The sequence below is a fragment of the Scyliorhinus torazame genome, chromosome 19 (assembly GCF_047496885.1).
Source record: "Scyliorhinus torazame isolate Kashiwa2021f chromosome 19, sScyTor2.1, whole genome shotgun sequence".
Lineage (NCBI taxonomy): Eukaryota > Metazoa > Chordata > Chondrichthyes > Carcharhiniformes > Scyliorhinidae > Scyliorhinus > Scyliorhinus torazame.
In genome coordinates this window covers 21,678,857-21,704,463 of record NC_092725.1, presented here as the reverse complement: position 1 = coordinate 21,704,463, position 25,607 = coordinate 21,678,857, and the positions used below count along the sequence as shown (strand labels likewise).

The 25,607-nt window shown below is 55.5% G+C and overlaps 1 protein-coding gene across 5 annotated transcripts in view; it reads right to left on the bottom strand.

The window, feature by feature from the left end:
- Positions 1-25,607, bottom strand: part of LOC140396045 (sulfotransferase 1A1-like) — a 113,685-nt gene that overhangs the window by 32,932 nt on the left and 55,146 nt on the right. For all 5 annotated transcript variants that reach the window (XM_072484117.1, XM_072484116.1, XM_072484118.1 and 2 more), the window contains 3 exons: positions 11,919-12,016; positions 11,001-11,127; positions 9,304-9,398 (listed from right to left, as the gene is read on the bottom strand). In XM_072484117.1, coding sequence (XP_072340218.1) covers positions 9,304-9,398; positions 11,001-11,127; positions 11,919-12,016 — 320 coding nt within the window. The remainder of the gene's footprint in view (positions 1-9,303; positions 9,399-11,000; positions 11,128-11,918; positions 12,017-25,607) is intronic.

Here is a 25,607-nt window from a genome sequence, read left to right as displayed (position 1 = left end):
CGCTGCCTCACGGTGACACAGTGGTTAGCACGCTGCCTCACGGTGACACAGTGGTTAGCACACTGCCTCACAGTGACACAGTGGTTAGCACGCTGCCTCACGGTGACACAGTGGTTAGCACGCTGCCTCACGGTGACACAGTGGTTAGCACGCTGCCTCACGGTGACACAGTGGTTAGCACGCTGCCTCACGGTGACACAGTGGTTAGCACGCTGCCTCACGGTGACACACTGGTTAGCACGCTGCCTCACGGTGACACAGTGGTTAGCACGCTGCCTCACATTGACACAGTGGTTAGCACGCTGCCTCACGGTGACACAGTGGTTAGCACGCTGCCTCAGGGTGACACAGTGGTTAGCTCGCTGCCTCAGGGTGACACAGTGGTTAGCACGCTGCCTCACAGTGACACAGTGGTTAGCACGCTGCCTCACGGTGACACAGTGGTTAGCACGCTGCCTCACAGTGACACAGTGGTTAGCACGCTGCCTCAGGGTGACACAGTGGTTAGCACGCTGCCTCACAGTGACACAGTGTTTAGCACGCTGCCTCACAGTGACACAGTGGTTAGCACGCTGCCTCAGGGTGACACAGTGGTTAGCACGCTGCCTCTCGGTGACACAGTGGTTAGCACGCTGCCTCACGGTGACACAGTGGTTAGCACGCTGCCTCACGGTGACACAGTGGTTAGCACGCTGCCTCACGGTGACACACTGGTTAGCACGCTGCCTCACGGTGACACAGTGGTTAGCACGCTGCCTCACGGTGACACAGTGGTTAGCACGCTGCCTCACGGTGACACAGTGGTTAGCACGCTGCCTCACGGTGACACAGTGGTTAGCACGCTGCCTCACGGTGACACAGTGGTTAGCACGCTGCCTCACACTGACACAGTGGTTAGCACGCTGCCTCACGGTGACACAGTGGTTAGCACGCTGCCTCAGGGTGACACAGTGGTTAGCTCGCTGCCTCAGGGTGACACAGTGGTTAGCACGCTGCCTCACAGTGACACAGTGGTTAGCACGCTGCCTCACGGTGACACAGTGGTTAGCACGCTGCCTCACAGTGACACAGTGGTTAGCACGCTGCCTCAGGGTGACACAGTGGTTAGCACGCTGCCTCACAGTGACACAGTGTTTAGCACGCTGCCTCACAGTGACACAGTGGTTAGCACGCTGCCTCAGGGTGACACAGTGGTTAGCACGCTGCCTCTCGGTGACACAGTGGTTAGCACGCTGCCTCAGGGTGACACAGTGGTTAGCACGCTGCCTCCGGTGACACACTGGTTAGCACGCTGCCTCACGGTGACACAGTGGTTAGCACGCTGCCTCACATTGACACAGTGGTTAGCACGCTGCCTCACGGTGACACAGTGGGTAGCACGCTGCCTCAGGGTGACACAGTGGTTAGCTCGCTGCCTCAGGGTGACACAGTGGTTAGCACGCTGCCTCACAGTGACACAGTGGTTAGCACGCTGCCTCACGGTGACACAGTGGTTAGCACGCTGCCTCACAGTGACACAGTGGTTAGCACGCTGCCTCAGGGTGACACAGTGGTTAGCACGCTGCCTCACAGTGACACAGTGTTTAGCACGCTGCCTCACAGTGACACAGTGGTTAGCACGCTGCCTCAGGGTGACACAGTGGTTAGCACGCTGCCTCTCGGTGACACAGTGGTTAGCACGCTGCCTCACGGTGACACAGTGGTTAGCACGCTGCCTCACGGTGACACAGTGGTTAGCACGCTGCCTCACGGTGACACACTGGTTAGCACGCTGCCTCACGGTGACACAGTGGTTAGCACGCTGCCTCACGGTGACACAGTGGTTAGCACGCTGCCTCACGGTGACACAGTGGTTAGCACGCTGCCTCACGGTGACACAGTGGTTAGCACGCTGCCTCACGGTGACACAGTGGTTAGCACGCTGCCTCACACTGACACAGTGGTTAGCACGCTGCCTCACGGTGACACAGTGGTTAGCACGCTGCCTCAGGGTGACACAGTGGTTAGCTCGCTGCCTCAGGGTGACACAGTGGTTAGCACGCTGCCTCACAGTGACACAGTGGTTAGCACGCTGCCTCACGGTGACACAGTGGTTAGCACGCTGCCTCACAGTGACACAGTGGTTAGCACGCTGCCTCAGGGTGACACAGTGGTTAGCACGCTGCCTCACAGTGACACAGTGTTTAGCACGCTGCCTCACAGTGACACAGTGGTTAGCACGCTGCCTCAGGGTGACACAGTGGTTAGCACGCTGCCTCTCGGTGACACAGTGGTTAGCACGCTGCCTCAGGGTGACACAGTGGTTAGCACGCTGCCTCAGGGTGACACAGTGGTTAGCACGCTGCTCACGGTGACACAGTGGTTAGCACGCTGCCTCACGGTGACACAGTGGTTAGCACGCTGCCTCTCGGTGACACAGTGGTTAGCACGTTGCCTCAGGGTGACACAGTGGTTAGCACGCTGCCTCTCGGTGACACAGTGGTTAGCACGCTGCCTCAGGGTGACACAGTGGTTAGCACGCTGCCTCAGGGTGACACAGTGGTTAGCACGCTGCCTCAGGGTGACACAGTGGTTAGCACGCTGCCTCAGGGTGACACAGTGGTTAGCACGCTGCCTCACGGTGACACGGTGGTTAGCACGCTGCCTCACGGTGACACAGTGGTTAGCACGCTGCCTCACGGTGACACAGTGGTTAGCACGTTGCCTCACGGTGACACAGTGGTTAGCACGCTGCCTCACAGTGACACAGTGGTTAGCACGCTGCCTCAGGGTGATGCAGTGGTTAGCACGTTGCCTCACGGTGACACAGTGGTTAGCACGTTGCCTCACGGTGACACAGTGGTTAGCACGCTGCCTCACGGTGACACAGTGGTTAGCACGTTGCCTCACGGTGACACAGTGGTTAGCACGCTGCCTCACAGTAACACAGTGGTTAGCACGCTGCCTCACGGTGACACAGTGGTTAGCTTGCTGCCTCACGGTGACACAGTGGTTAGCACGCTGCCTCTCGGTGACACAGTGGTTAGCACGTTGCCTCACGGTGACACAGTGATTAGCACGCTGCCTCACGGTGACACAGTGGTTAGCACGCTGCCTCACAGTGACACAGTGGTTGGCACGCTGCCTCACGGTGACACAGTGGTTAGCACACTGCCTCACAGTGACACAGTGGTTAGCACGTTGCCTCACGGTGACACAGTGGTTAGCACGCTGCCTCACAGTGACACAGTGGTTAGCACGCTGCCTCAGGGTGATGCAGTGGTTAGCACGTTGCCTCACGGTGACACAGTGGTTAGCACGTTGCCTCACGGTGACACAGTGGTTAGCACGCTGCCTCACGGTGACACAGTGGTTAGCACGTTGCCTCACGGTGACACAGTGGTTAGCACGCTGCCTCACAGTAACACAGTGGTTAGCACGCTGCCTCACGGTGACACAGTGGTTAGCATGCTGCCTCACGGTGACACAGTGGTTAGCACGCTGCCTCTCGGTGACACAGTGGTTAGCACGTTGCCTCACGGTGACACAGTGGTTAGCACGCTGCCTCACGGTGACACAGTGGTTAGCACGCTGCCTCACAGTGACACAGTGGTTAGCACGCTGCCTCACGGTGACACAGTGGTTAGCACACTGCCTCACAGTGACACAGTGGTTAGCACGCTGCCTCACCGTGACACAGTGGTTAGCACGCTGCCTCACGGTGACACAGTGGTTAGCACGCTGCCTCTCGGTGACACAGTGGTTAGCACGCTGTCTCAGGGTGACACAGTGGTTAGCACACTGCCTCACAGTGACACAGTGGTTAGCACGCTGCCTCACGGTGACACAGTGGTTAGCACACTGCCTCAGGGTGACACAGTGGTTAGCACGCTGTCTCACGGTGACACAGTCGTTAGCACGCTGCCTCACGGTGACACAGTGGTTAGCACGCTGCCTCACAGTGACACAGTGGTTAGCACACTGCCTCACAGTGACACAGTGGTTAGCACGCTGCCTCACGGTGTCACAGTGGTTAGCACGCTGCCTCACGGTGTCACAGTGGTTAGCACGCTGCCTCACGGTGACACAGTGGTTAGCACGCTGTCTCACGGTGACACAGTGGTTAGCACGCTGCCTCACAGTGACACAGTGGTTAGCACACTGCCTCACAGTGACACAGTGGTTAGCACGCTGCCTCACGGTGACACAGTGGTTAGCACGCTGCCTCACGGTGACACAGTGGTTAGCACGCTGTCTCACGGTGACACAGTCGTTAGCACGCTGTCTCACGGTGACACAGTGGTTAGCACGCTGCCTCTCGGTGACACAGTGGTTAGCACGCTGCCTCACAGTGACACAGTGGTTAGCACGCTGCCTCACTGTGACACAGTGGTTAGCACGCTGCCTCACAGTGACACAGTGGTTAGCACGCTGTCTCACGGTGACACAGTCGTTAGCATGCTGCCTCACAGTGACACAGTGGTTAGCACGCTGCCTCACAGTGACACAGTGGTTAGCACGCTGTCTCACGGTGACACAGTCGTTAGCACGCTGTCTCACGGTGACACAGTGGTTAGCACGCTGCCTCACAGTGACACAGTGGTTAGCACACTGCCTCACAGTGACACAGTGGTTAGCACGCTGTCTCACGGTGACACAGTGGTTAGCACGCTGCCTCTCGGTGACACAGTGGTTAGCACGCTGCCTCACGGTGACACAGTGGTTAGCACGCTGCCTCACGGTGACACAGTGGTTAGCACGCTGCCTCACAGTGACACAGTGGTTAGCACGCTGCCTCTCGGTGACACAGTGGTTAGCACGCTGCCTCACAGTGACACAGTGGTTAGCACGCTGCCTCAGGGTGACACAGTGGTTAGCACGCTGCCTCACGGTGACACAGTGGTTAGCATGCTGCCTCACGGTGACACAGTGGTTAGCACGCTGCCTCTCGGTGACACAGTGGTTAGCACGCTGCCTCACGGTGACACAGTGGTTAGCACGCTGCCTCACGGTGACACAGTGGTTAGCACGCTGCCTCAGGGTGACACAGTGGTTAGCACGCTGCCTCACAGTGACACAGTGGTTAGCACGCTGCCTCTCGGTGACACAGTGGTTAGCACGCTGCCTCACAGTGACACAGTGGTTAGCACGCTGCCTCACGGTGACACAGTGGTTAGCACGCTGCCTCACGGTGACACAGTGGTTAGCATGCTGCCTCACGGTGACACAGTGGTTAGCATGCTGCCTCACGGTGACACAGTGGTTAGCACGCTGCCTCTCGGTGACACAGTGGTTAGCACGCTGCCTCACAGTGACACAGTGGTTAGCACGCTGCCTCACAGTGACACAGTGGTTAGCACGCTGCCTCACGGTGACACAGTGGTTAGCACGCTGCCTCACGGTAACACAGTGGTTAGCACGCTGCCTCACAGTGACACAGTGGTTAGCACACTGCCTCACGGTGACACAGTGGTTAGCACACTGCCTCACAGTGACACAGTGGTTAGCACACTGCCTCAGGGTGACACAGTGGTTAGCACGCAGCCTCACAGTGACACACTGTTTAGCACGCTGCCTCAGGGTGACACAGTGGTTAGCACACTGCCTCACAGTGACACAGTGGTTAGCACGCTGCCTCACGGTGACATAGTGGTTAGCACGCTGCCTCACAGTGACACAGTGGTTAGCACGCTGCCTCACAGTGACACAGTGGTTAGCACGCTGCCTCACGGTGACACAGTGGCTAGCACGCTGCCTCACAGTGACACAGTGGTTAGCACACTGCCTCACAGTGACACAGTGATTAGCACGCTGCCTCACGGTGACACAGTGGTTAGCACAGCTGCCTCATGGTGGCACAGTGGTTAGCACGCTGCCTCACAGTGACACAGTGGTTAGCACGCTGTCTCAGGGTGACACAGTGGTTAGCACGCTGCCTCACGGTGACACAGTGGTTAGCGCGCTGCCTCAGGGTGACACAGTGGTTAGCACGCTGCCTCTCGGTGACACAGTGGTTAGCACGCTGCCTCACAGTGACACAGTGGTTAGCACGCTGCCTTATGCTGGCACAGTGGTTAGAACTGCTGCCTCGCGCTGGCACAGTGGTTAGCACTGCTGTCTCACGGTGACACAGTGGTTAGCACACTGCCTCAGGGTGACACAGTGGTTAGCACGTTGCCTCACAGTGACACAGTGGTTAGCACAGCTGCCTCACAGTGACACAGTGGTTAGCACGCTGCCTCACAGTGACACAGTGGTTAGCACGCTGCCTCACGGTGACACAGTGGTTAGCACGTTGCCTCCCGGTGACACAGTGGTTAGCACGTTGCCTCACAGTGACACAGTGGTTAGCACAGCTGCCTCATGGTGACACATTGGTTAGCACGCTGCCTCATGGTGACACAGTGGTTACCACAGCTGCCTCATGGTGGCACAGTGGTTAGCACTGCTGCCTCACGGTGACACAGTGGTTAGCACGCTGCCTCAGGGTGACACAGTGGTTAGCACGCTGCCTCACGGTGACACAGTGGTTAGCACGCTGCCTCACGGTGACACAGTGGTTAGCACGCTGCCTCACGCTGGCACAGTGGTTAGCACGCTGCCTCACAGTGACACAGTGGTTAGCACGCTGCCTCACAGTGACACAGTGGTTAGCACGCTGCCTCACAGTGACACAGTGGTTAACACGCTGCCTCACAGTGACACAGTGGTTAGCACGCTGCCTCGCGGTGACACAGTGGTTAGCACGCTGCCTCACGGTGACACAGTGGTTAGCACGCTGCCTCACAGTGACACAGTGGTTAGCACGCTGCCTTATGCTGGCACAGTGGTTAGCACTGCTGCCTCTCGGTGGTGCAGTAGTTAACACGCTGCCTCACGGTGACACAGTGGTTAGCACGCTGCCTCACGGTGACACAGTGGTTAGCATGCTGCCTCTCGGTGGAGCAGTAGTTAGCACGCTGCCTCACAGTGACACAGTGGTTAGCACTGCTGCCTCACGGTGTCTGCGTTGATCTCACCCCCACAACCCAAAGGTGTGCAGGTTAGGTGGATTGGCCACGCTAAATTGCCCCTTAAATGGAAAAAAATGAATTGGGTACTTTAAATTTATAATAAGAGTAATATTCCACCCAGTCTAATCCCACTCTCCCGCTCACTCCCGAACCCTTTAATATCCCACCCAGTCTAATCCCACTCTCCCGCTCACTCCCGAACCCTTTAATATCCCACCCAGTCTAATCCCACTCTCCCGCTCACTCCCGAACCCTTTCATATCCCACCCAGTCTAATCCCACTCTCCCGCTCACTCCCGAACCCTTTAATATCCCACCCAGTCTAATCCCACTCTCCCCCTCACTCCCGAACCCTTTAATATCCCACCCAGTCTAATCCCACTCTCCCGCACACTCCCCGCACCATTTAATATCCCACCCAGTCTAACCCCACTCTCCCCTCACTCCCCGCACCATTTAATATCCCACCCAGTCTAACCCCACTCTCCCCTCACTCCCCGCACCATTTAATATCCCACACAGTCTAATCCCACTCTCCCCTCACTCCCCGCACCATTTAATATCCCACACAGTCTAATCCCACTCTCCCGCACACTCCCCGCACTATTTAATATCCCACCCAGTCTAACCCCACTCTCCCCTCACTCCCCGCACCATTTAATATCCCACCCAGTCTAACCCCACTCTCAGCTCACTCCCCGCACCATTTAATATCCCACACAGTCTAATCCCACTCTCCCCTCACTCCCCGCACCATTTAATATCCCACACAGTCTAATCCCACTCTCCCCCTCATTCCCCGCACACTTTAATCTCCCACACAGTCTAACCCCACTCTCCCCTCACTCCCCACACCCTTTAATATCCCACACAGTCTAATCCCACTCTCCCCCTCATTCCCCGCACCCTTTAATATCCCACACAGTCTAATCCCACTCTCCCCTCACTCCCCACACCCTTTAATATCCCACACAGTCTAATCCCACTCTCCCCTCACTCCCCACACCCTTTAATATCCCACACAGTCTAATCCCACTCTCCCCTCTCTCCCCACACCCTTTAATATCCCACACAGTCTAATCCCACTCTCCCCCTCATTCCCCGCACACTTTAATCTCCCACACAGTCTAATCCCACTCTCCCCTCACTCCCCACACCCTTTAATATCCCACCCAGTCTAATCCCACTCTCCCCCTCACTCCCCGCACACTTTAATATCCCACACAGTCTAATCCCACTCTCCCCTCACTCCCCACACCCTTTAATATCCCACACAGTCTAATCCCACTCTCCCCCTCATTCCCCGCACACTTTAATCTCCCACACAGTCTAATCCCACTCTCCCCCCCGAACCCTTTAATATCCCATCCAGTCTAATCCCACTCTCCCCCTCACTCCCGAACCCTTTAATATCCCACACAGTCTAATCCCACTCTCCCCCTCACTCCCGAACCCTTTAATATCCCACACAGTCTAATCCCACTCTCCCCCTCATTCCCCGCACACTTTAATCTCCCACACAGTCTAATCCCACTCTCCCCCTCATTCCCCGCACACTTTAATATCCCACACAGTCTAACCCCACTCTCCCCTCACCCTTTAATATCCCACACAGTCTAATCCCACTCTCCCCCTCATTCCCCGCACCCTTTAATATGCCACCCAGTCTAATCCCACTCTCCCCTCACTCCCCGCACTATTTAATATTCCACCCAGTCTAACCCCACTCTCCCCTCACTCCCCACACCCTTTAATATCCCACCCAGTCTAACCCCACTCTCCCCTCACTCCCCACACCCTTTAATATCCCACACAGTCTAATCCCACTCTCCCCTCACTCCCCGCACCATTTAATATCCCACCCAGTCTAATCCCACTCTCCCCCTCACTCCCGAACCCTTTAATATCCCACCCAGTCTAATCCCACTCTCCCCCTCACTCCCCGCACCCTTTAATATCCCACCCAGTCTAATCCCACTCTCCCCCTCACTCCCGAACCCTTTAATATCCCACCCAGTCTAATCCCACTCTCCCCCTCACTCCCGAACCCTTTAATATCCCATCCAGTCTAATCCCACTCTCCCCCTCACTCCCGAACCCTTTAATATCCCACCCAGTCTAATCCCACTCTCCCCCTCACTCCCGAACCCTTTAATATCCCACCCAGTCTAATCCCACTCTCCCCCCCTCACTCCCCGCACCTTTAATATCCCATCCAGTCTAATCCCACTGTGTCTTTAATAGTCCCTTGTTGCAGCAGGAATCTAGATGGTGGGAACATGAACGATAAAGTCACTCGCAGTGAAATTACCTCTTTGATGTCCTCGTAGAAAATGTATAGGATTGGGTGCTTGTCTTTTTGTTCCCACCACCCCTTCACATGGTCATGCCACAGTCCATAGGACACTGGAAAAGATCGGGAGAGAAGATGAGAGAAAGAGAGGCAGACACAGGGAGAGAGAGAGGGTGAGAGAGAGAGAGTCAGAGTGTGTGAAAGAGAGAGGAGTGGGAGACAGTGGACAAGGGAGTGACAGGGTGAGAGAGAGAGGGTGTGAGAGAGGATTGGGAGAGGGGGATGAGGGAGTGACAGGGTGAGAGAGAGAGAGAGAGAGAGAACGATGATTCACATCTTCACATTATTGCACGTTAATATAGAATGGGACACACTCAGGCACACTCACACTCACACACTGTAAGGAACCTCTTGTAAATCCTTGTCAGTCCCTTGTTTTCCTTTGTAATTTCTGTTCTTTTTGGCTTTTATGATTTTTGTACCTGGACAATTCATGGACTTGCACCTTTAAGATGGATTAATTAAAATGTTGCTTTTCAGTGAAGACATCTCTTGATGGACAGCCTATAGACTATCTGTCAGCCTATAGACTACTTTATATTCCCAGGTCTCAACTGGTACTCAATGCTGATTGGGGCAGATCGTTCCGGACGGTTCCTCACTTTGTGAGACTGTGCATTTGCTTTCAGTTTTTGTTTTGATGATGAATCTACAGGGCTACATGTAGCTCTTATCTCTCTCTAAAGACCTGAAGAAAAAACCTTTCTCTCTGCACAGCTAGTTTAACCTTCAGGGAAATGCAGTCCAGCACCAGCTACAGGCAGGATCGGTTGTTATGAAAACCCTTTATAAACTCTGATGTGGAGAACACTAGTCTTACCTCAGTCAGGCTGAGAGTTAATCTGATGGAGGTGAAAGCAAGTCAGAATTTAACAGATCTGAGTTGGATCTTCTGAGTGAAGGCCCAGGTTAATACAAGTTAAAGTGACTCCCCTGAGGGCTCGCACAGCCTGAGAGTCCTGGCTGAATGTTCCTGTCATAAGAACCTTATGGTTTCCAAACTCCGTTTCCAGGGAAGATAGCCGACTACAACAATTTCAATATCAGCAGCAAGGACAGCATCTCTCTTTCTCCCATTTTAATCCTTATCGTTTTACTAATTTCCGTCCCTCCTGTGTGTGCGTCTGTCTTATGTGTGTTTGGATAGAGGGTGGGGCGGTAAGAAGGCGGGAGTAATAGATTACGTGGCCGTTATTCTATCATGATTATTGCCAGTTTTATCTTTATTATTGTTATAAATAAACAGTTTTTGTGCTTCCCTCACAAATCTGGTGCCTGGGAGTAATTGGAACAGTCAAAGGTCAAAGATCTCAGAAACTTTATCAGAATTATTGGTTAATTCACTGACGTTGGAACTCTGGGGCCTGTGGAACTGGAATCGTAACAACACTCACACTTGCTCACACACACTCACACTCACGCACACACTCATTATACACACACACTCACTCACTCATACACACACTCCATGCACTCACACACTCGCTACACACACACACACACATACTCACTCATACACACATTCAGTCATACATATACTCACTCACACACACACTCAGTGGACACTCACTCACGACACACACTCACTACACGCACGCACACACTTGCTCACACACACACATCTCTTGAATCCTGAAATCTCTCTTTCTACGTACCATTACCCTGAAGAAATTTGTGAAAATATTCCTCCCAGGTTCCTGGCTCAGGTTGCAGCTTGTTCATTGAGTCAAAGTGAAAGTATGAAACCAGAATATCTTTGGCATTTCTCGCACAGTAGATCATCTGTGCAGATAATGAAGAGGAAATTGGTTAAAGCTCTCGCCGATCACGAACACAGCACCAACTATCTAACTACCTACATTCAGTCGGGAGGACTTCAAACTGAGCTGGACCCAGCCACATAAACACTGGCTCCCAGAGCAGGTCAGAGGCTGGGAATCCTGCGGAGAGTAACTCACCTCCTGACTCCCCCCACCCCCCCCCAAAGCCTGTCCACCATCTACAACGACACAAGTCAGGAGTGCGATGGGACCCTCTCCACTTGCCTGGATGGGTGCGGCTCCCAACAACACTCGAGAAGCTCGACACCATCCAGGACAAAGCAGCTCCCGCTCGATCGACACGCGAACCCCCACCTTCGACATCCACTCCCCCCACCACCGACCCACAGCGGCAGCCGTGTGTACCGTCTACAAGATGCATTGCAGCCGCTCGCCGAGGCTCCTTCAACAACACCTTCCAAACCCACCACATCTCCCACCTAGAAGGACAGGGGAGAGCAGACACATGGGGAACACCCACCGCCTGCAAGTTCCCCCTCATGGCCCTATACTGACTGGGAAATATATCAACCGTCCCTTCACTGTCGCTGGGTAAAAAAATCTTGGAACTCCCTCCCTAACAGCACAGTGGGTATACCTACACCACACGGGATTGAAGCTCACCCGCCACCTTCTCAAGAGGCAATTAGGGATGGGGAATGAACACTGGGCCCAGTTAGCGAAGCCCACATCCTGTGAGAGGACAGAAGAAACAAGTACACACACATACACAGGGCCGGACACAATCCATACCTTGCAATCTTGATCCAGGAAGGACTTTGGCAATAACTGGAATGGAAGATGGGTTTTTATCACTTTCGGAGATGGCATCTTCGCGAGGAGTTCAGTTCCTGCAAAAAGCGACGAGTCAGAAGGAGTGGTCTGAATGGAGGGATTGGGCAGGTGTCTGTCTCTCACTCCGACACTCGGATAAGGGCATTTCAATTGGGTCGTGATCTTAAGGGTTGGACACTCAATGGAGGAGAATTCAGGCTGCAGGGAACCTGAGGCCAATTTTGAACATATCTTGGACAAGTCACACTGACAAAGACAAGATCAGGGATAACTGAGACCAAAATATCTCAGCGGACCAGAACCCAGGAAGGAAAGTTGGAACTTCTTGCTAAGGTAAAATGTAATCGTGGATCAGAAAGTCTGATGCTGAAGGAAAATATTGGAGTAAAAGTGATTGAAGACAAAAGTTATATTTCTATTCCTCTGACAGTGCGGCACTCTCTCAGCACTGACCATCAGACAGTGCAGTGCTCCACCAGCACTGACCCTCCGTAAGGGATGGTCTCCCTCAGTACTGACCCTCCAACAGTGCAGAACTCCCACAGCACTGACCCTCCGACAGTGTGGCACTCCCTCAGTACTGACCCTCCAACAGTACGGTATCACTCAGTACTGACCCTCCAACAGTACAGCACTTCCCCAGCACTGACCCTCCGATAGTGCAGCACTCCCTCAGTACTGACCCTCTGACAGTGCGGCACTCCCTCAGTACTGACCCTCTGACAGTGCGGCGCTCCCTCAGTACTGACCCTCTGACAGTGCGGCACTCCCTCAGTACTGACCCTCTGACAGTGCAGCACTCCCTCAGTACTGACCCTCTGACAGTGCGGCACTCCCTCAGTACTGACCCTCTGACAGTGCGGTGCTCCCTCAGTACTGACCCTCCAATAGTGCGGCACTTCCTCAGTACTGACCCTCCAATAGTGCGGCACTCCCTCAGTACAGACCCTCTGACAGTGCGGCACTCCCTCAATACTGACCCTTCAATAGTGCGGCACTCCCTCAGTACTGACCCTCCAACAGTACGGTATCACTCAGTACTGACCCTCCAACAGTACAGCACTTCCCCAGCACTGACCCTCCGATAGTGCAGCACTCCCTCAGTACTGACCCTCTGACAGTGCGGCACTCCCTCAGTACTGACCCTCTGACAGTGCGGCACTCCCTCAGTACTGACTCTCCAACAGTACAGCACTTCCCCAGCACTGACCCTCCGATAGTGCAGCACTCCCTCAGTACTGACCCTCTGACAGTGCGGCACTCCCTCAGTACAGACCCTCTGACAGTGCGGCACTCCCTCAATACTGACCCTTCAATAGTGCGGCACTCCCTCAGTACTGACCCTCCAACAGTACGGTATCACTCAGTACTGACCCTCCAACAGTACAGCACTTCCCCAGCACTGACCCTCCGATAGTGCAGCACTCCCTCAGTACAGACCCTCTGACAGTGCGGCACTCCCTCAATACTGACCCTTCAATAGTGCGGCACTCCCTCAGTACTGACCCTCCAACAGTACGGTATCACTCAGTACTGACCCTCCAACAGTACAGCACTCCCTCAGTACTGACTCTCCAACAGTACAGCACTTCTCCAGCACTGACCCTCCGATAGTGCAGCACTCCCTCAGTACTGACCCTCTGACAGTGCGGCACTCCCTCAGTACTGACCCTCTGACAGTGCGGCGCTCCCTCAGTACTGACCCTCTGACAGTGCGGCACGCCCTCAGTACTGACCCTCTGACAGTGCAGCACTCCCTCAGTACTGACCCTCTGACAGTGCGGCACTCCCTCAGTACTGACCCTCCAATAGTGCGGCACTCAGTCAGTACTGACCCTCCAATAGTGCGGCACTCCCTCAGTACTGACCCTCCAATAGTGCGGCACTCCCTTAGTACTGACCGTCCAATAGTGCAACTGAGGTACCCTCAATAATGACGCTTAGAGATTAAACTGTAAAGAAGGCTTTATTAGACTAATAACTATGCTACAGCTAGAGACGAGAGCTGACTGTTACACAGACCATGAGGCAGGCCTTTATGTATGGCTCCCAGATGGGCGGAGCCAGAGGCGGAGTCCCCAGGGTTCCAAGCCCGGTCTTAAAGGGGACATCACCTTACATGATGATAAGGCAGTAACCGTTCATCACATTCACCCCCTGTTTAAAAAGGAGTCCGGCGGGGGTGAAGTGCCATCATAGGTCCATCCGTCTCGGCGGCCGGATCGTCCTCCTCGACCTCCTCAATTCGGGCGGTGGTGCGGCGGGCACGGACGTCCCGGTTGAGGGCACATCCGGGAGCACAGCGGTCGGAGCTTCGGTCCGGGTCGGGGCAGGGGAACTAGGCAGGGCCGGGGGTAGCGGATCCGGCGCCGGCGGGGTGTGTAAAGGGGGGGCGCAAGGGGTAGGAGCACGGGTGTGTAAAGGGGGGGCGCAAGAAGGTTGGTGAGCACGGTAGGAGCTCACCAACGGGTGGTAGGGCCGGAAGGGGGTGTGTTGTAGGGGGCGACGGGTCCTGCAGGGGAGCGGCGCGGGAAGGGGCGTCTGTGGTGGAGGATCCAGCGGGCGCCAGATCCCGGAGGGAAACCGTATCTTGCCTGCCGTCGGAGTACTCCACGTAGGCGTAACTGGGGTTGGCGTGGAGCAGTTGGACCTTTTCAACTAGGGGGTCCGTTTTATGGCTCCTCGCGTGCCTCCGGAGAAGAACAGGTCCCGGAGCCGTCAGCCAAGGTGGAAGCGAGACCCCGGAGGTAGACTTCCTAGGGTAGAGAAACAATCGGTCGTGAGGGGTCTCATTCGTGGCCGTGCAGAGGAGTGACCTAATGGAGTGTAGGGCATCGGGTAGGACCTCCTGCCAGTGGGTGGTTGGGAGATTTCTCGACCGCAGGGCCAGAAGGACAGCCTTCCACACGGTCGCGTTCTCCCTCTCCACCTGCCCGTTTCCCCGTGGGTTAAAGCTGGTCGTTCTGCTCGAGGCAATGCCTTTGCTGAGCAGATACTGACGCAGTTCATCGCTCATGAACGATGTACCCCGGTCGCTGTGGATATAAGCAGGGAAACCGAACAGGGTGAAGATGCTGTGCAGTGCCTTAATCACCGTGGCTGAGGTCATGTCGGTGCAGGGAATGGCGAATGGGAAACGGGAGAACTCATCGATCACGGTGAGGAAATAGGCATAACGGTTGGTGGATGTGAGGGGCCCCTTGAAGTCCACGCTCAGTCGCTCAAAGGGGCCCGAGGCCTTCACGAGCCGAACCTTGTCTGGCCGATAGAAGTGCGGTTTGCACTCCGCACAGACTTGGCAGGTCCCGACCATGGCCTTGACATCCTTGGTTGAGTAAGGTAGGTTGCGGGACTTGATGAAATTGACGAGCCGGGTAACCCCCGGGTGACAGAGGTCATTGTGGATGGCTTGCAGGCGGTCCTCCTGCGCGTTGGCGCATGTGCCGCGGGACAGGGCATCTGGGGGCTCGTTGAGCTCCCCTGGACGATACTTGATATCGTACGTGTAGGTGGAGAGTTCGATCCTCCACCTCAAAATTTTATCGTTTTTTGTTTTGCCCCGTTGCGTGTTATCGAACATATAGGCGACCGACCGTTGGTCGGTGACGAGGGTAAACCTCCTACCGGCGAGGTAGTGTCTCCAGCACCGCACAGCCTCCACAATGGCTTGTGCCTCCTTTTCGACTGCAGAGTGTCGAATCTCGGAGGCGGTGAGGGTTCGGGAGAAGAACGCTACTGGTCTGCCTCCTTGATTGAGGGTAGCAGCCAGGGCGATGTCTGATGCATCGCTCTCTACCTGGAAAGGGATGGTTTCGTCCACCGCATGCATGGCGGCCTTGATGATGTCGGCCTTGATGCGGTTGAAGGCCAATTGGGCCTCAGCCGAGAGGGGAAAAGTGGTGGTCTTTAGGAGTGGGCGGGCTTTGTCCGCATACTTGGGGACCCACTGGGCGTAATAGGAGAAAAGCCCCAAGCACCGTTTGAGGGCCTTGAGGCTACGGGGGAGCGGGAGTTCCTTAAGGGGGCCCATGCGGTCGGGGTCGGGACCTAGGACCCCGTCTTCCACGACATAGCCGAGGATGGCCAGCCGGGTGGTGTGGAAAACGCATTTGCCCTCGTTATAGGTCAGGTTAAGGGCTCGGGCGGTCTGGAGGAACTTTTTGAGGTTAGCGTCATGGTCCTGCTGATCATGGCCGCAGATGTCCAAGTACGGGTATGTAGCCCGCAAACCGTACTGGTCCACCATTTGGTCCATCGCCCTTTGAAAGACGGAGACCCCGGGCGAAATTCTCCCCCAACGGCGGGATGCCGCCGACTGGCGCCAAAGCCGGCGCAAATCAGACGGGCATCGCGCCGGCAAAAAGGTGCGGAAGTCTCCGCATCTTTGGGGGCCGAGCCCCAACATTGAGGGGCTAGGCCGACGCCGGAGGGATTTCCGCCCCGCCAGCTGGCGGAAATGGCGTTTGTTGCCCCACCAGCTGGCGCTGAAATGCGGCGCATGCGCGGGAGCGTCAGCAGCCGCTGTCAGTTTCCCGCGCATGAGCAGTGGGTAGAGTCACTTCCGCCTCCGCCATGGTGGAGACCGTGGCGGAGGCGGAAGGGAAAGAGTGACCCCACGGCACAGGCCCGCCCGCGGATCGGTGGGCCCCGATCGCGGGCCAGGCCACCGTGGGGGCACCCCCCGGGGTCAGATCGCCCCGCGCCCCCCCCCCCCCAGGACCCCGGGGCCCGCCCACGCCGCCTGGTCCCGCCGGTAAATACCAGGTTTGATTTACGCCGGCGGGACAGGCAATTCCTGGGCGGGACTTCGGCCCATCCGGGCCGGAGAATCCAGCGGGGGGTCCCGCCAACCGGCGCGGCCTGATTCCCGCCCCCGCCCAATCTCCGGGAGCGGAGACTTCGGCGGGGGCGGGATTCACGGCGGCCAACGGCCATTCTCCAACCCGGCGGGGGGTCGGAGAATGACGCCCCCCATTTGTGACACCAAAGGGGACCCTGAGGAAATGGAAGAGCCGGCCGGCTGCTTCGAAGGCAGTATAGAGGCAGTCTTTTGGTCGGATGGGGAGCTGGTGGTAGGCAGATTTGAGGTCTACCGTGGAAAAGACTCAGTATTGGGCGATCCGATTTACCAGCAGCAGGGGGGCACAGAGGTGAGGGAGGATATAAAATTTGAAACGGGTGTATTTGGCACCCTGGATCGAGAGATCCGCAATACAGTACCCCGTGATTTGTACCGAGTGGGACCCAGATGCGAGGGCTATGGTTTGGGATGCGGGATGGGTGCGTAGGGAGCAGCGCCTTACCGTTTCAGGGTGGATAAAGCTCTCCGTGCTCCCAGAGTCGAAGAGGCATGCAGTGTCGCGCCCGTTGACCTGGACCTGCATCATGGAGTTCTGCAGGTGTTTTGGCCGAGTTTGATCGAGGGTGATCGCACTCAGTCGCGGGTAGTCGGAGGCGTCAGCCGAGTCGGACTCGTGAAATGGCCGCCGCCGCTGGCTGCACGTGTCGGGCTGAGAAGATGGCCGCCGACAAAATGGCCGCTCCCATGATTCGCACGAGGCTGATGACGCGTCAGAAGAGGGCGTGTCGGGTCGGTGCGCAGCAGCATTGCGAGGCCTGCGGGCCTGAGAGCCTGATTTTTGGGCCGGCTGTTCTTTGTTTTTCTGGCCCCTGGGTCTGGCCAGGCAGACCCTCGCAAAGTGCCCTTTCTTCCTGCAGTCGCTGCAGATCGCGGAGCGGGCTGGGCAGCGTGGGCGTGGGTGCTGGCCCTGCCCGCAGAAGTAGCATGGTGTGCTCCCATGGTGAGCGGGTCGCCGCGTGGCGCAGGCCTGTAATACGGTTGAGTCTGAGGAAGTCCGGGGGGGGGCTGGCAGAGTCCGCGGGGTACGTACCCAAGTTATGTCGGGCCACCTCCAGCGAGGAGGCGAGCGTTAGCGTCTCCTGGAGGTCGTTTGCCCCGTTTTCGAGCAGCCGCTGCCGGATGTAGGTCGAGCGGATGCCGGACACGAAAGAATCTCTGATGTGCAGGTTCATATGGACTTCCCCTGTCACGTCCTGATGGTCACAGTCCCTGGCAAGCGCGGTTAGTTTTTCAACAAACTCGTCGAGCGATTCCCCCGAGCGCTGCCGGCAGGTAGAGAGCAGATGCCGGGCGTGCACCTCATTGACGGGTTTGACAAACCGCTTGCGGAGCAACTCAATCGCTTCCTCATAAGTCGTTGCCTTTTCGAGCGTGGCGGAGATTCTGTGACTCACCCGGGCGTGGAGTAGACGCAGCTTGCGTGGCCCCAGGATGGGAGTCTCTGCGGAGTCCAGGTAGGCCTCGAAGCACCGCAGCCAGTATTAAAAAATTTCCTTCGCCTCCGGCGTTCGTGCTTCCAGATTGAGCTTCTCTGGTTTTAGGCCTGCGTCCATCCTGAATCTAGTTTAGTCTAATAAATTGAGGTACCCTCAATAATGACGCTTCGAGGTTAAACTGTAAAGAAGCCTTTATTAGACTAATAACTATGCTACAGATTTGGACGAGAGCTGACTGCTATACAGACCATGAGGCAGCCCTTTATGTATGGCTCACAGATGGGCGGAGCCAGAGGCGGAGTCCCCAGGGTTCCAAGCCCGGTCTTAAAGGGGACATCACCTTACATGATGATAAGGCAGTAACCGTTCATCACAGCAACATTCCTACCTGCAATTCAAAAACTTCCTACAAAAGGAGACAAGGACGTACCCACAACCGCCATGACAGACATTACTGGAAGAGTTACTGGACGCAAGCATCCTAGATAAAGGGAACTGTAACGACATGTATGAGCGACTGGTAGAAGGGGCCGACACCGTACTGGGCGCAACAAGAAAGATATGGGGGGAGGACCTGGGGATTAAATAGGGTGGGGTCTCGAGCGAAGCACTGCATAGGGTCAACTCCACCTCCACATGAGCAAGGCTCAGCCTGACGCAACTGAAATTGGTACATGGAGCCCACTTAACAAGAACCCGTATGAGTAGGTTCTTCCCGGAGGTGGAGGACAGATGTGAGCGGTGCCAAGAAGGCCCAGCCAACCACGCCCACATGTTCTGGTCCTGCCCCAGACTTGCGGGGTACTGGACAACCTTCTCCGAGGAAATGTCCAAGGTGGTGGGGGTGAGGGTGGAGCCATGCCCGAAAGTGGCGGTCTTCGGGGTTTCAGACCAGCCAGATCTATTCCTGGGGAGGAGGGCGGACGCCCTTGCCTTTGCCTCTCTGATCGCCCGCCGTGGAAACCTGTTCGGCTGGCGGTCAGCAGCACCACCCAAAGCTGCAGACTGGCCGTCCGACCTCTCAGAATCTCTCCAAATGGAGAAAATCAAATTCGCCATCCGAGGGTCAGACGGCGGCTTCCACAGAACGTGGGAGCCATTCGCCCGACTCTTCCGGGACCTGGTTGTGGCCAACGAACCAGCAGAAGAATAGCCAGGTAGCCAAGAACCAGGGGAAAGTAGCCGAGGAGGGAGAGGGAGGGATGGACCCGGGGGGAGGGGGTGGGGGGGGGCGGGGGCTGGTAACAGCTAAACCTGAGAGAAAAGAAAGGCGGACCACAGGAGAATGGGAGGGGGGATGGAGTGAACCGCTCTGGCATCGGGCTGCCGGAAGGTGCAGAATCCGCGGCTCCTTCAGGGGCAGGGCCGATGCTGGTGGGGTTGGCGCCGCGCGACCGGCGCGAGTCGGCGCATGCGTTGGAGCGACAGAGTGTGCTGGCGTCATCCCCGCGCGCGCGCGCAGGGGGGGTTCTTCTCCGCACCGGCCATGGCGGAGGTCCACAGCAGCCGGCGCGGAGGAAAAGAGTGACCCCACGGCACAGGCCTGCCTGCGGATCGGTGGGCCCTGATCGCGAGCCAGGCCACCGTGGGGGCACCCCCCCAGGGCCGGATCCCCCCCCCCCCCCCACCCCCACCCCGAGGACTGTGCAGGCCGCACCGAGAGCCAGGTCCCGCCGGTGCGGACCTGGTTCGATTTACGCCGGTGGGACAGGCCAAAAACGGGCGCCCGCTCGGCCCATCGCGGTTACCAGCGGCCTCCGACCGGCGCGGCGCGATCCCCGACCCTGCCAAAACCCCGGCGCCGGGGAATTCGGCAGCCGCCGTCGGGGCGGGATTCACGCCGCCCCCGGCGATTCACCGAACCAGCGGGGTGTTGGAGAATCCCGCCCAGGAACAGAGAGCAAGAAAATACGGACGAAAGACGGGATGGACGGCCGAAGCGGAGGTGAACGCGAGACGACAACGGCGGTGAAAACCGTCCGGGAGAAGCAAGCGACAACAGCAACACCGGATCCAATTGTACAGAGTTGCTGTTGCTGAGCTAGTGCACAATATCCTACCAGGTTTGTTTTGTGATTTCTTCTCTTCTATATATTAAGCAATTATTATTATTATAATAAATATATTTTATTCTGTGTACATAAATGTAAATATACTTTGTTCAAATTAAAAAATATTTATCAAAAAATAGTGCGACATTCCCCCAGTACAGACCCTCCAACTGTACAACGTTCCCTCAGTACTGCCTCAGCAGCTGTACCCGTCCGAGGAGTGTTTGATGGGGACAGTGTAGCGGGAGCTTTACTCTGTATCTAACCCCGTGCTGTCCCTGTCCTGGGAGTGTTTGATGGGGACAGTGTAGAGGGAGCTTTACTCTGTATCTAACACCGTGCTGTACCTGTCCTGGGAGTGTTTGATGGGGACAGTGTAGAGGGAGCTTTACTCTGTATCTAACCCTGTGCTGTACCTGTCCTGGGAGTGTTTGATGGGGACAGTGTAGAGGGAGCTTTACACTGTATCTAACCCCGTGCTGTACCTGTCCTGGGCGTGTTTGATGGGGACAGTGTAGCGGGAGCTTTACTCTGTATCTAACCTCGTGCTGTACCTGTCCTGGGAGTGTTTGATGGGGACAGTGTAGCGGGAGCTTTACTCTGTATCTAACCTCGTGCTGTACCTGTCCTGGGAGTGTTTGATGGGGACAGTGTAGAGGGAGCTTTACTCTGTATCTAACCTCGTGCTGTACCTGTCCTGGGAGTGTTTGATGGGGACAGTGTAGAGGGAGCTTTACTCTGTATCTAACCTCGTGCTGTACCTGTCCTGGGAGTGTTTGATGGGGACAGTGTAGCGGGAGCTTTACTCTGTATCTAACCTCGTGCTGTACCTGTCCTGGGTGTGTTTGATGGGGACAGTGTAGAGGGAGCTTTACTCTGTATCTAACCTCGTGCTGTACCTGTCCTGGGAGTGTTTGATGGGGACAGTGTAGCGGGAGCTTTACTCTGTATCTAACCTCGTGCTGTACCTGTCCTGGGAGTGTTTGATGGGGACAGTGTAGAGGGAGCTTTACTCTGTATCTAACCTCGTGCTGTACCTGTCCTGGGAGTGTTTGATGGGGACAGTGTAGAGGGAGCTTTACACTGTATTTAACCCCGTGCTGTACCTGTCCTGGGCGTGTTTGATGGGGACAGTGTAGAGGGAGCTTTACTCTGTAACTAACCTCGTGCTGTACCTGTCCTGGGAGTGTTTGATGGGGACAGTGTAGAGGGAGCTTTACTCTGTATCTAACCCCGTGCTGTACCTGTCCTGGGAGTGTTTGATGGGGACAGTGTAGAGGGAGCTTTACTCTGTATCTAACCCCATGCTGTACCTGTCCTGGGAGTGTTTGATGGGGACAGTGTAGAGGGAGCTTTACTCTGTATCTAACCCCATGCTGTAACTGTCCTGGGAGTGTTTGATGGGGACAGTGTAGAGGGAGCTTTACTCTGTATCTAAACACGTGCTGTACCTCTCCTGGGAGTGTTTGATGGGGACAGTGTAGAGGGAGCTTTACTCTGTATCTAACCCCATGCTGTAACTGTCCTGGGAGTGTTTGATGGGGAAAGTGTAGAGGGAGCTTTACACTGTATCTAACCCCGTGCTGTACCTGCCCTGGGAATGTTTGATGGGGACAGTGTAGGGGGACCTTTACTTTGTATCTAACCCCGTGCTGTACCTGTCTTGGGAGTGTCTGATGGGGACAGTGTAGAGGGAGCTTTACTCTGTATCTAACCCCATGCTGTCACTGTCCTGGGAGGTTTGATGGGGACAGTGTAGAGGGAGCTTTACTCTGTATCTAACCCCGTGCTGTACCTGTCCTGGGAGTGTCTGATGGGGACAGTGTAGAGGGAGCTTTACTCTGTATCTAACCTCGTGCTGTACCTGTCCTGGGAGTGTTTGATGGGGACAGTGTAGAGGGAGCTTTACTCTGTATCTAACCCCGTGCTGTCCCTGTCCTGGGAGTGTTTGATGGGGACAGTGTAGAGGGAGCTTTACTCTGTATCTAACCCCGTGCTGTACCTGTCCTGGGAGTGTTTGATGGGGACAGTGTAGAGGGAGCTTTACTCTGTATCTAACCCCATGTTGTACCTGTCCTGGGAGTGTTTGATGGGGACAGTGTAGAGGGAGCTTTACTCTGTATCTAACCCCATGCTGTAACTGTCCTGGGAGTGTTTGATGGGGACAGTGTAGAGGGAGCTTTACTCTGTATCTAAACACGTGCTGTACCTGTCCTGGGAGTGTTTGATGGGGACAGTGTAGAGGGAGCTTTACTCTGTATCTAACCCCATGCTGTAACTGTCCTGGGAGTGTTTGATGGGGACAGTGTAGAGGGAGATTTACTCTGTATCTAACCCCGTGCTGTACCTGCCCTGGGAATGTTTGATGGGGACAGTGTAGGGGGACCTTTACTTTGTATCTAACCCCGTGCTGTACCTGTCTTGGGAGTGTCTGATGGGGACAGTGTAGAGGGAGCTTTACTCTGTATCTAACCCCATGCTGTAACTGTCCTGGGAGTGTTTGATGGGGACAGTGTAGAGGGAGCTTTACTCTGTATCTAACCCCGTGCTGTACCTGTCCTGGGAGTGTCTGATGGGGACAGTGTAGAGGGAGCTTTACTCTGTATCTAACCCCGTGCTGTACCTGTCCTGGGAGTGTTTGATGGGGACAGTGTAGAGGGAGCTTTACTCTGTATCTAACCCCGTGCTGTACCTGTCCGGGGAGTGTTTCATGGGGACAGTGTAGAGGGCACTTTACTCTGTGTCTAACCCCGTGCTGTACCTGTCCGGGGAGTGTTTCATGGGGACAGTGTAGAGGGAGCTTTACTCTGTATCTAACCCCGTGCTGTACCTGTTCTGGGAGAGTTTGATGGGGACAGTGTAGAGGGCGCTTTACTCTGTGTCTAACCCCGTGCTGTACCTGTCCGGGGAGTGTTTGATGGGGACAGTGTAGAGGGGGCTTTACTCTGTATCTAACCCCGTGCTGTACCTGTCCTGGGAGTGTTTCATGGGATAGTGTAGAGGGAGCTTTACACTGTATCTAACCCCGTGCTGTACCGGTCCTGGGAGGGTTTGATGGGGACAGTGTAGAGTGAGCTTTACTCTGTATCTAACCCCGTGCTGTACCTGTCCTGGGAGTGTTTGATGGGGACAGTGTAGAGGGAGCTTTACTCTGTATCTAACCCCGTGTTGTACCTGTCCTGGGAGTGTTTGATGGGGACAGTGTAGAGGGAGCTTTACTCTGTATCTAACCCCGTGCTGTACCTGTCCTGGGAGTGTTTGATGGGGACAGTGTAGAGGGAGCTTTACTCTGTGTCTAACCCCGTGCTGTACCTGTCCTGGGAGTGTTTGATGGGGACAGTGTAGAGGGAGCTTTACTCTGTATCTAACCCCGTGCTGTACCTGTCCGGGGAGTGTTTGATGGGGACACTGTAGAGGGAGCTTTACTCTGTATCTAACCCCGTGCTGTACCTGTCCTGGGAGTGTTTGATGGGGACAGTGTAGAGGGAGCTTTACACTGTATCTAACCCCGTGCTGTACCTGTCCTGGGAGTGTTTGACGGGGACAGTGTAGAGGGAGCTTTACTCTGTATCTAACCCCGTGCTGTACCTGTCCTGGGAGTGTTTGATGGGGACAGTGTAGAGGGAGCTTTACTCTGTATCTAACCCCGTGCTGTACCTGTCCTGGGAGTGTTTGATGGGGACAGTTTAGAGAGAGCTTTACTCTGTATCTAACCCTGTGCTGTACCTGTCCTGGGAGTGTTTGATGGGGACAGTGTAGAGGGTGCTTTACTCTGTATCCAGCCCCGTGCTGTACCTGTCCGGGAGTGTTTGATGGGGACAGTGTAGAGGGAGCTTTACTCTGTATCTATCCCCGTGCTGTACCTGTCCGGGGAGTGTTTGATGGGGAAAGTGTAGAGGGAGCTGTACTCTGTGTCTAACCCCGTGCTGTACCTGTCCGGGGAGTGTTTGATGGGGACAGTGTAGAGGGAGCTTTACTCTGTGTCTAACCCCGTGCTGTACCTGTCCGGGGAGTGTTTGATGGGGACAGTGTCGAGGGAGCTTTACTCTGTATCTAACCCCGTGCTGTACCTGTCCAGGGAGCGTTTGATGGGGACAGTGTAGAGGGAGCTTTACTCTGTATCTAACCCCGTGCTGTACCTGTCCTGGGAGTGTTTGATGGGGACAGTGTAGCGGGAGCTTTACTCTGTATCTAACCCCGTGCTGTACCTGTCCTGGGAGTGTTTGATGGGGACAGTGTGGAGGGAGCTTTACTCTGTATCTAACCCCGTGCTGTACCTGTCCGGGAGTGTTTGATGGGGACAGTGTAGAGAGAGCTTTACTCTGTATCTAACCCCGTGCTGTACCTGTCCTGGGAGTGTTTGATGGGGACAGTGTGGAGGGAGCTTTACTCTGTATCTAACCCCGTGCTGTACCTGTCCTGGGAGTGTTTGATGGGGAAAGTGTGGAGGGTGCTTTACTCTGTATCTAACCCCGTGCTGTACCTGTCCTTGGAGTGTTTGATGGGGACAGTGTAGAGAGAGCTTTACTCTGTATCTAACCCCGTGCTGTACCTGTCCTGGGAGTGTTTGATGGGGACAGTGTAAAGAGGGCTTTACTCTGTTTCTAACCCCGTGTTGCACCTGTCCTCGGAGTGTTTGATGGGGACAGTGTAGAGGGGGCTTTACTCTGTATCTAACCCCGTGTTGCACCTGTCCTGGGAGTGTTTGATCGTGACAGTGGAGAGGGAGCTTTACTCTGTATCTAACCCCGTGCTGTACCTATCCTGGGAGTGTTTGATGGGGACAGTGTAGAGGGAGCTTTACTCTGTATCTAACCCCGTGCTGTACCTGTCCGGGAGTGTTTGATGGGGACAATGTAGAGGGAGCTTTATTCTGTATCTAACCCCGTGCTGTACCTGTCCGGGGAGTGTTTCATGGGGACAGTGTAGAGGGCGCTTTACTCTGTTTCTAACCCCGTGCTGTACCTGTCCGGGGAGTGTTTGATGGGGACAGTGTAGAGGGAGCTTTACTCTGTATCTAACCCCGTGCTGTACCTGTCCTGGGAGTGTTTGATGGGGACAGTGTAGAGGGAGCTTTACTCTGTATCTAACCCCGTGCTGTACCTGTCCTGGGAGAGTTTGATGGGGACAGTGTAGAGGGCGATTTACTCTGTGTCTAACCCCGTGATGTACCTGTCCGGGGAGTGTTTGATGGGGACAGTGTAGAGGGGGCTTTACTCTGTATCTAACCCCGTGCTGTACCTGTCCTGGGAGTGTTTGATGGGGACAGTGTAGAGGGAGCTTTACTCTGTATCTAACC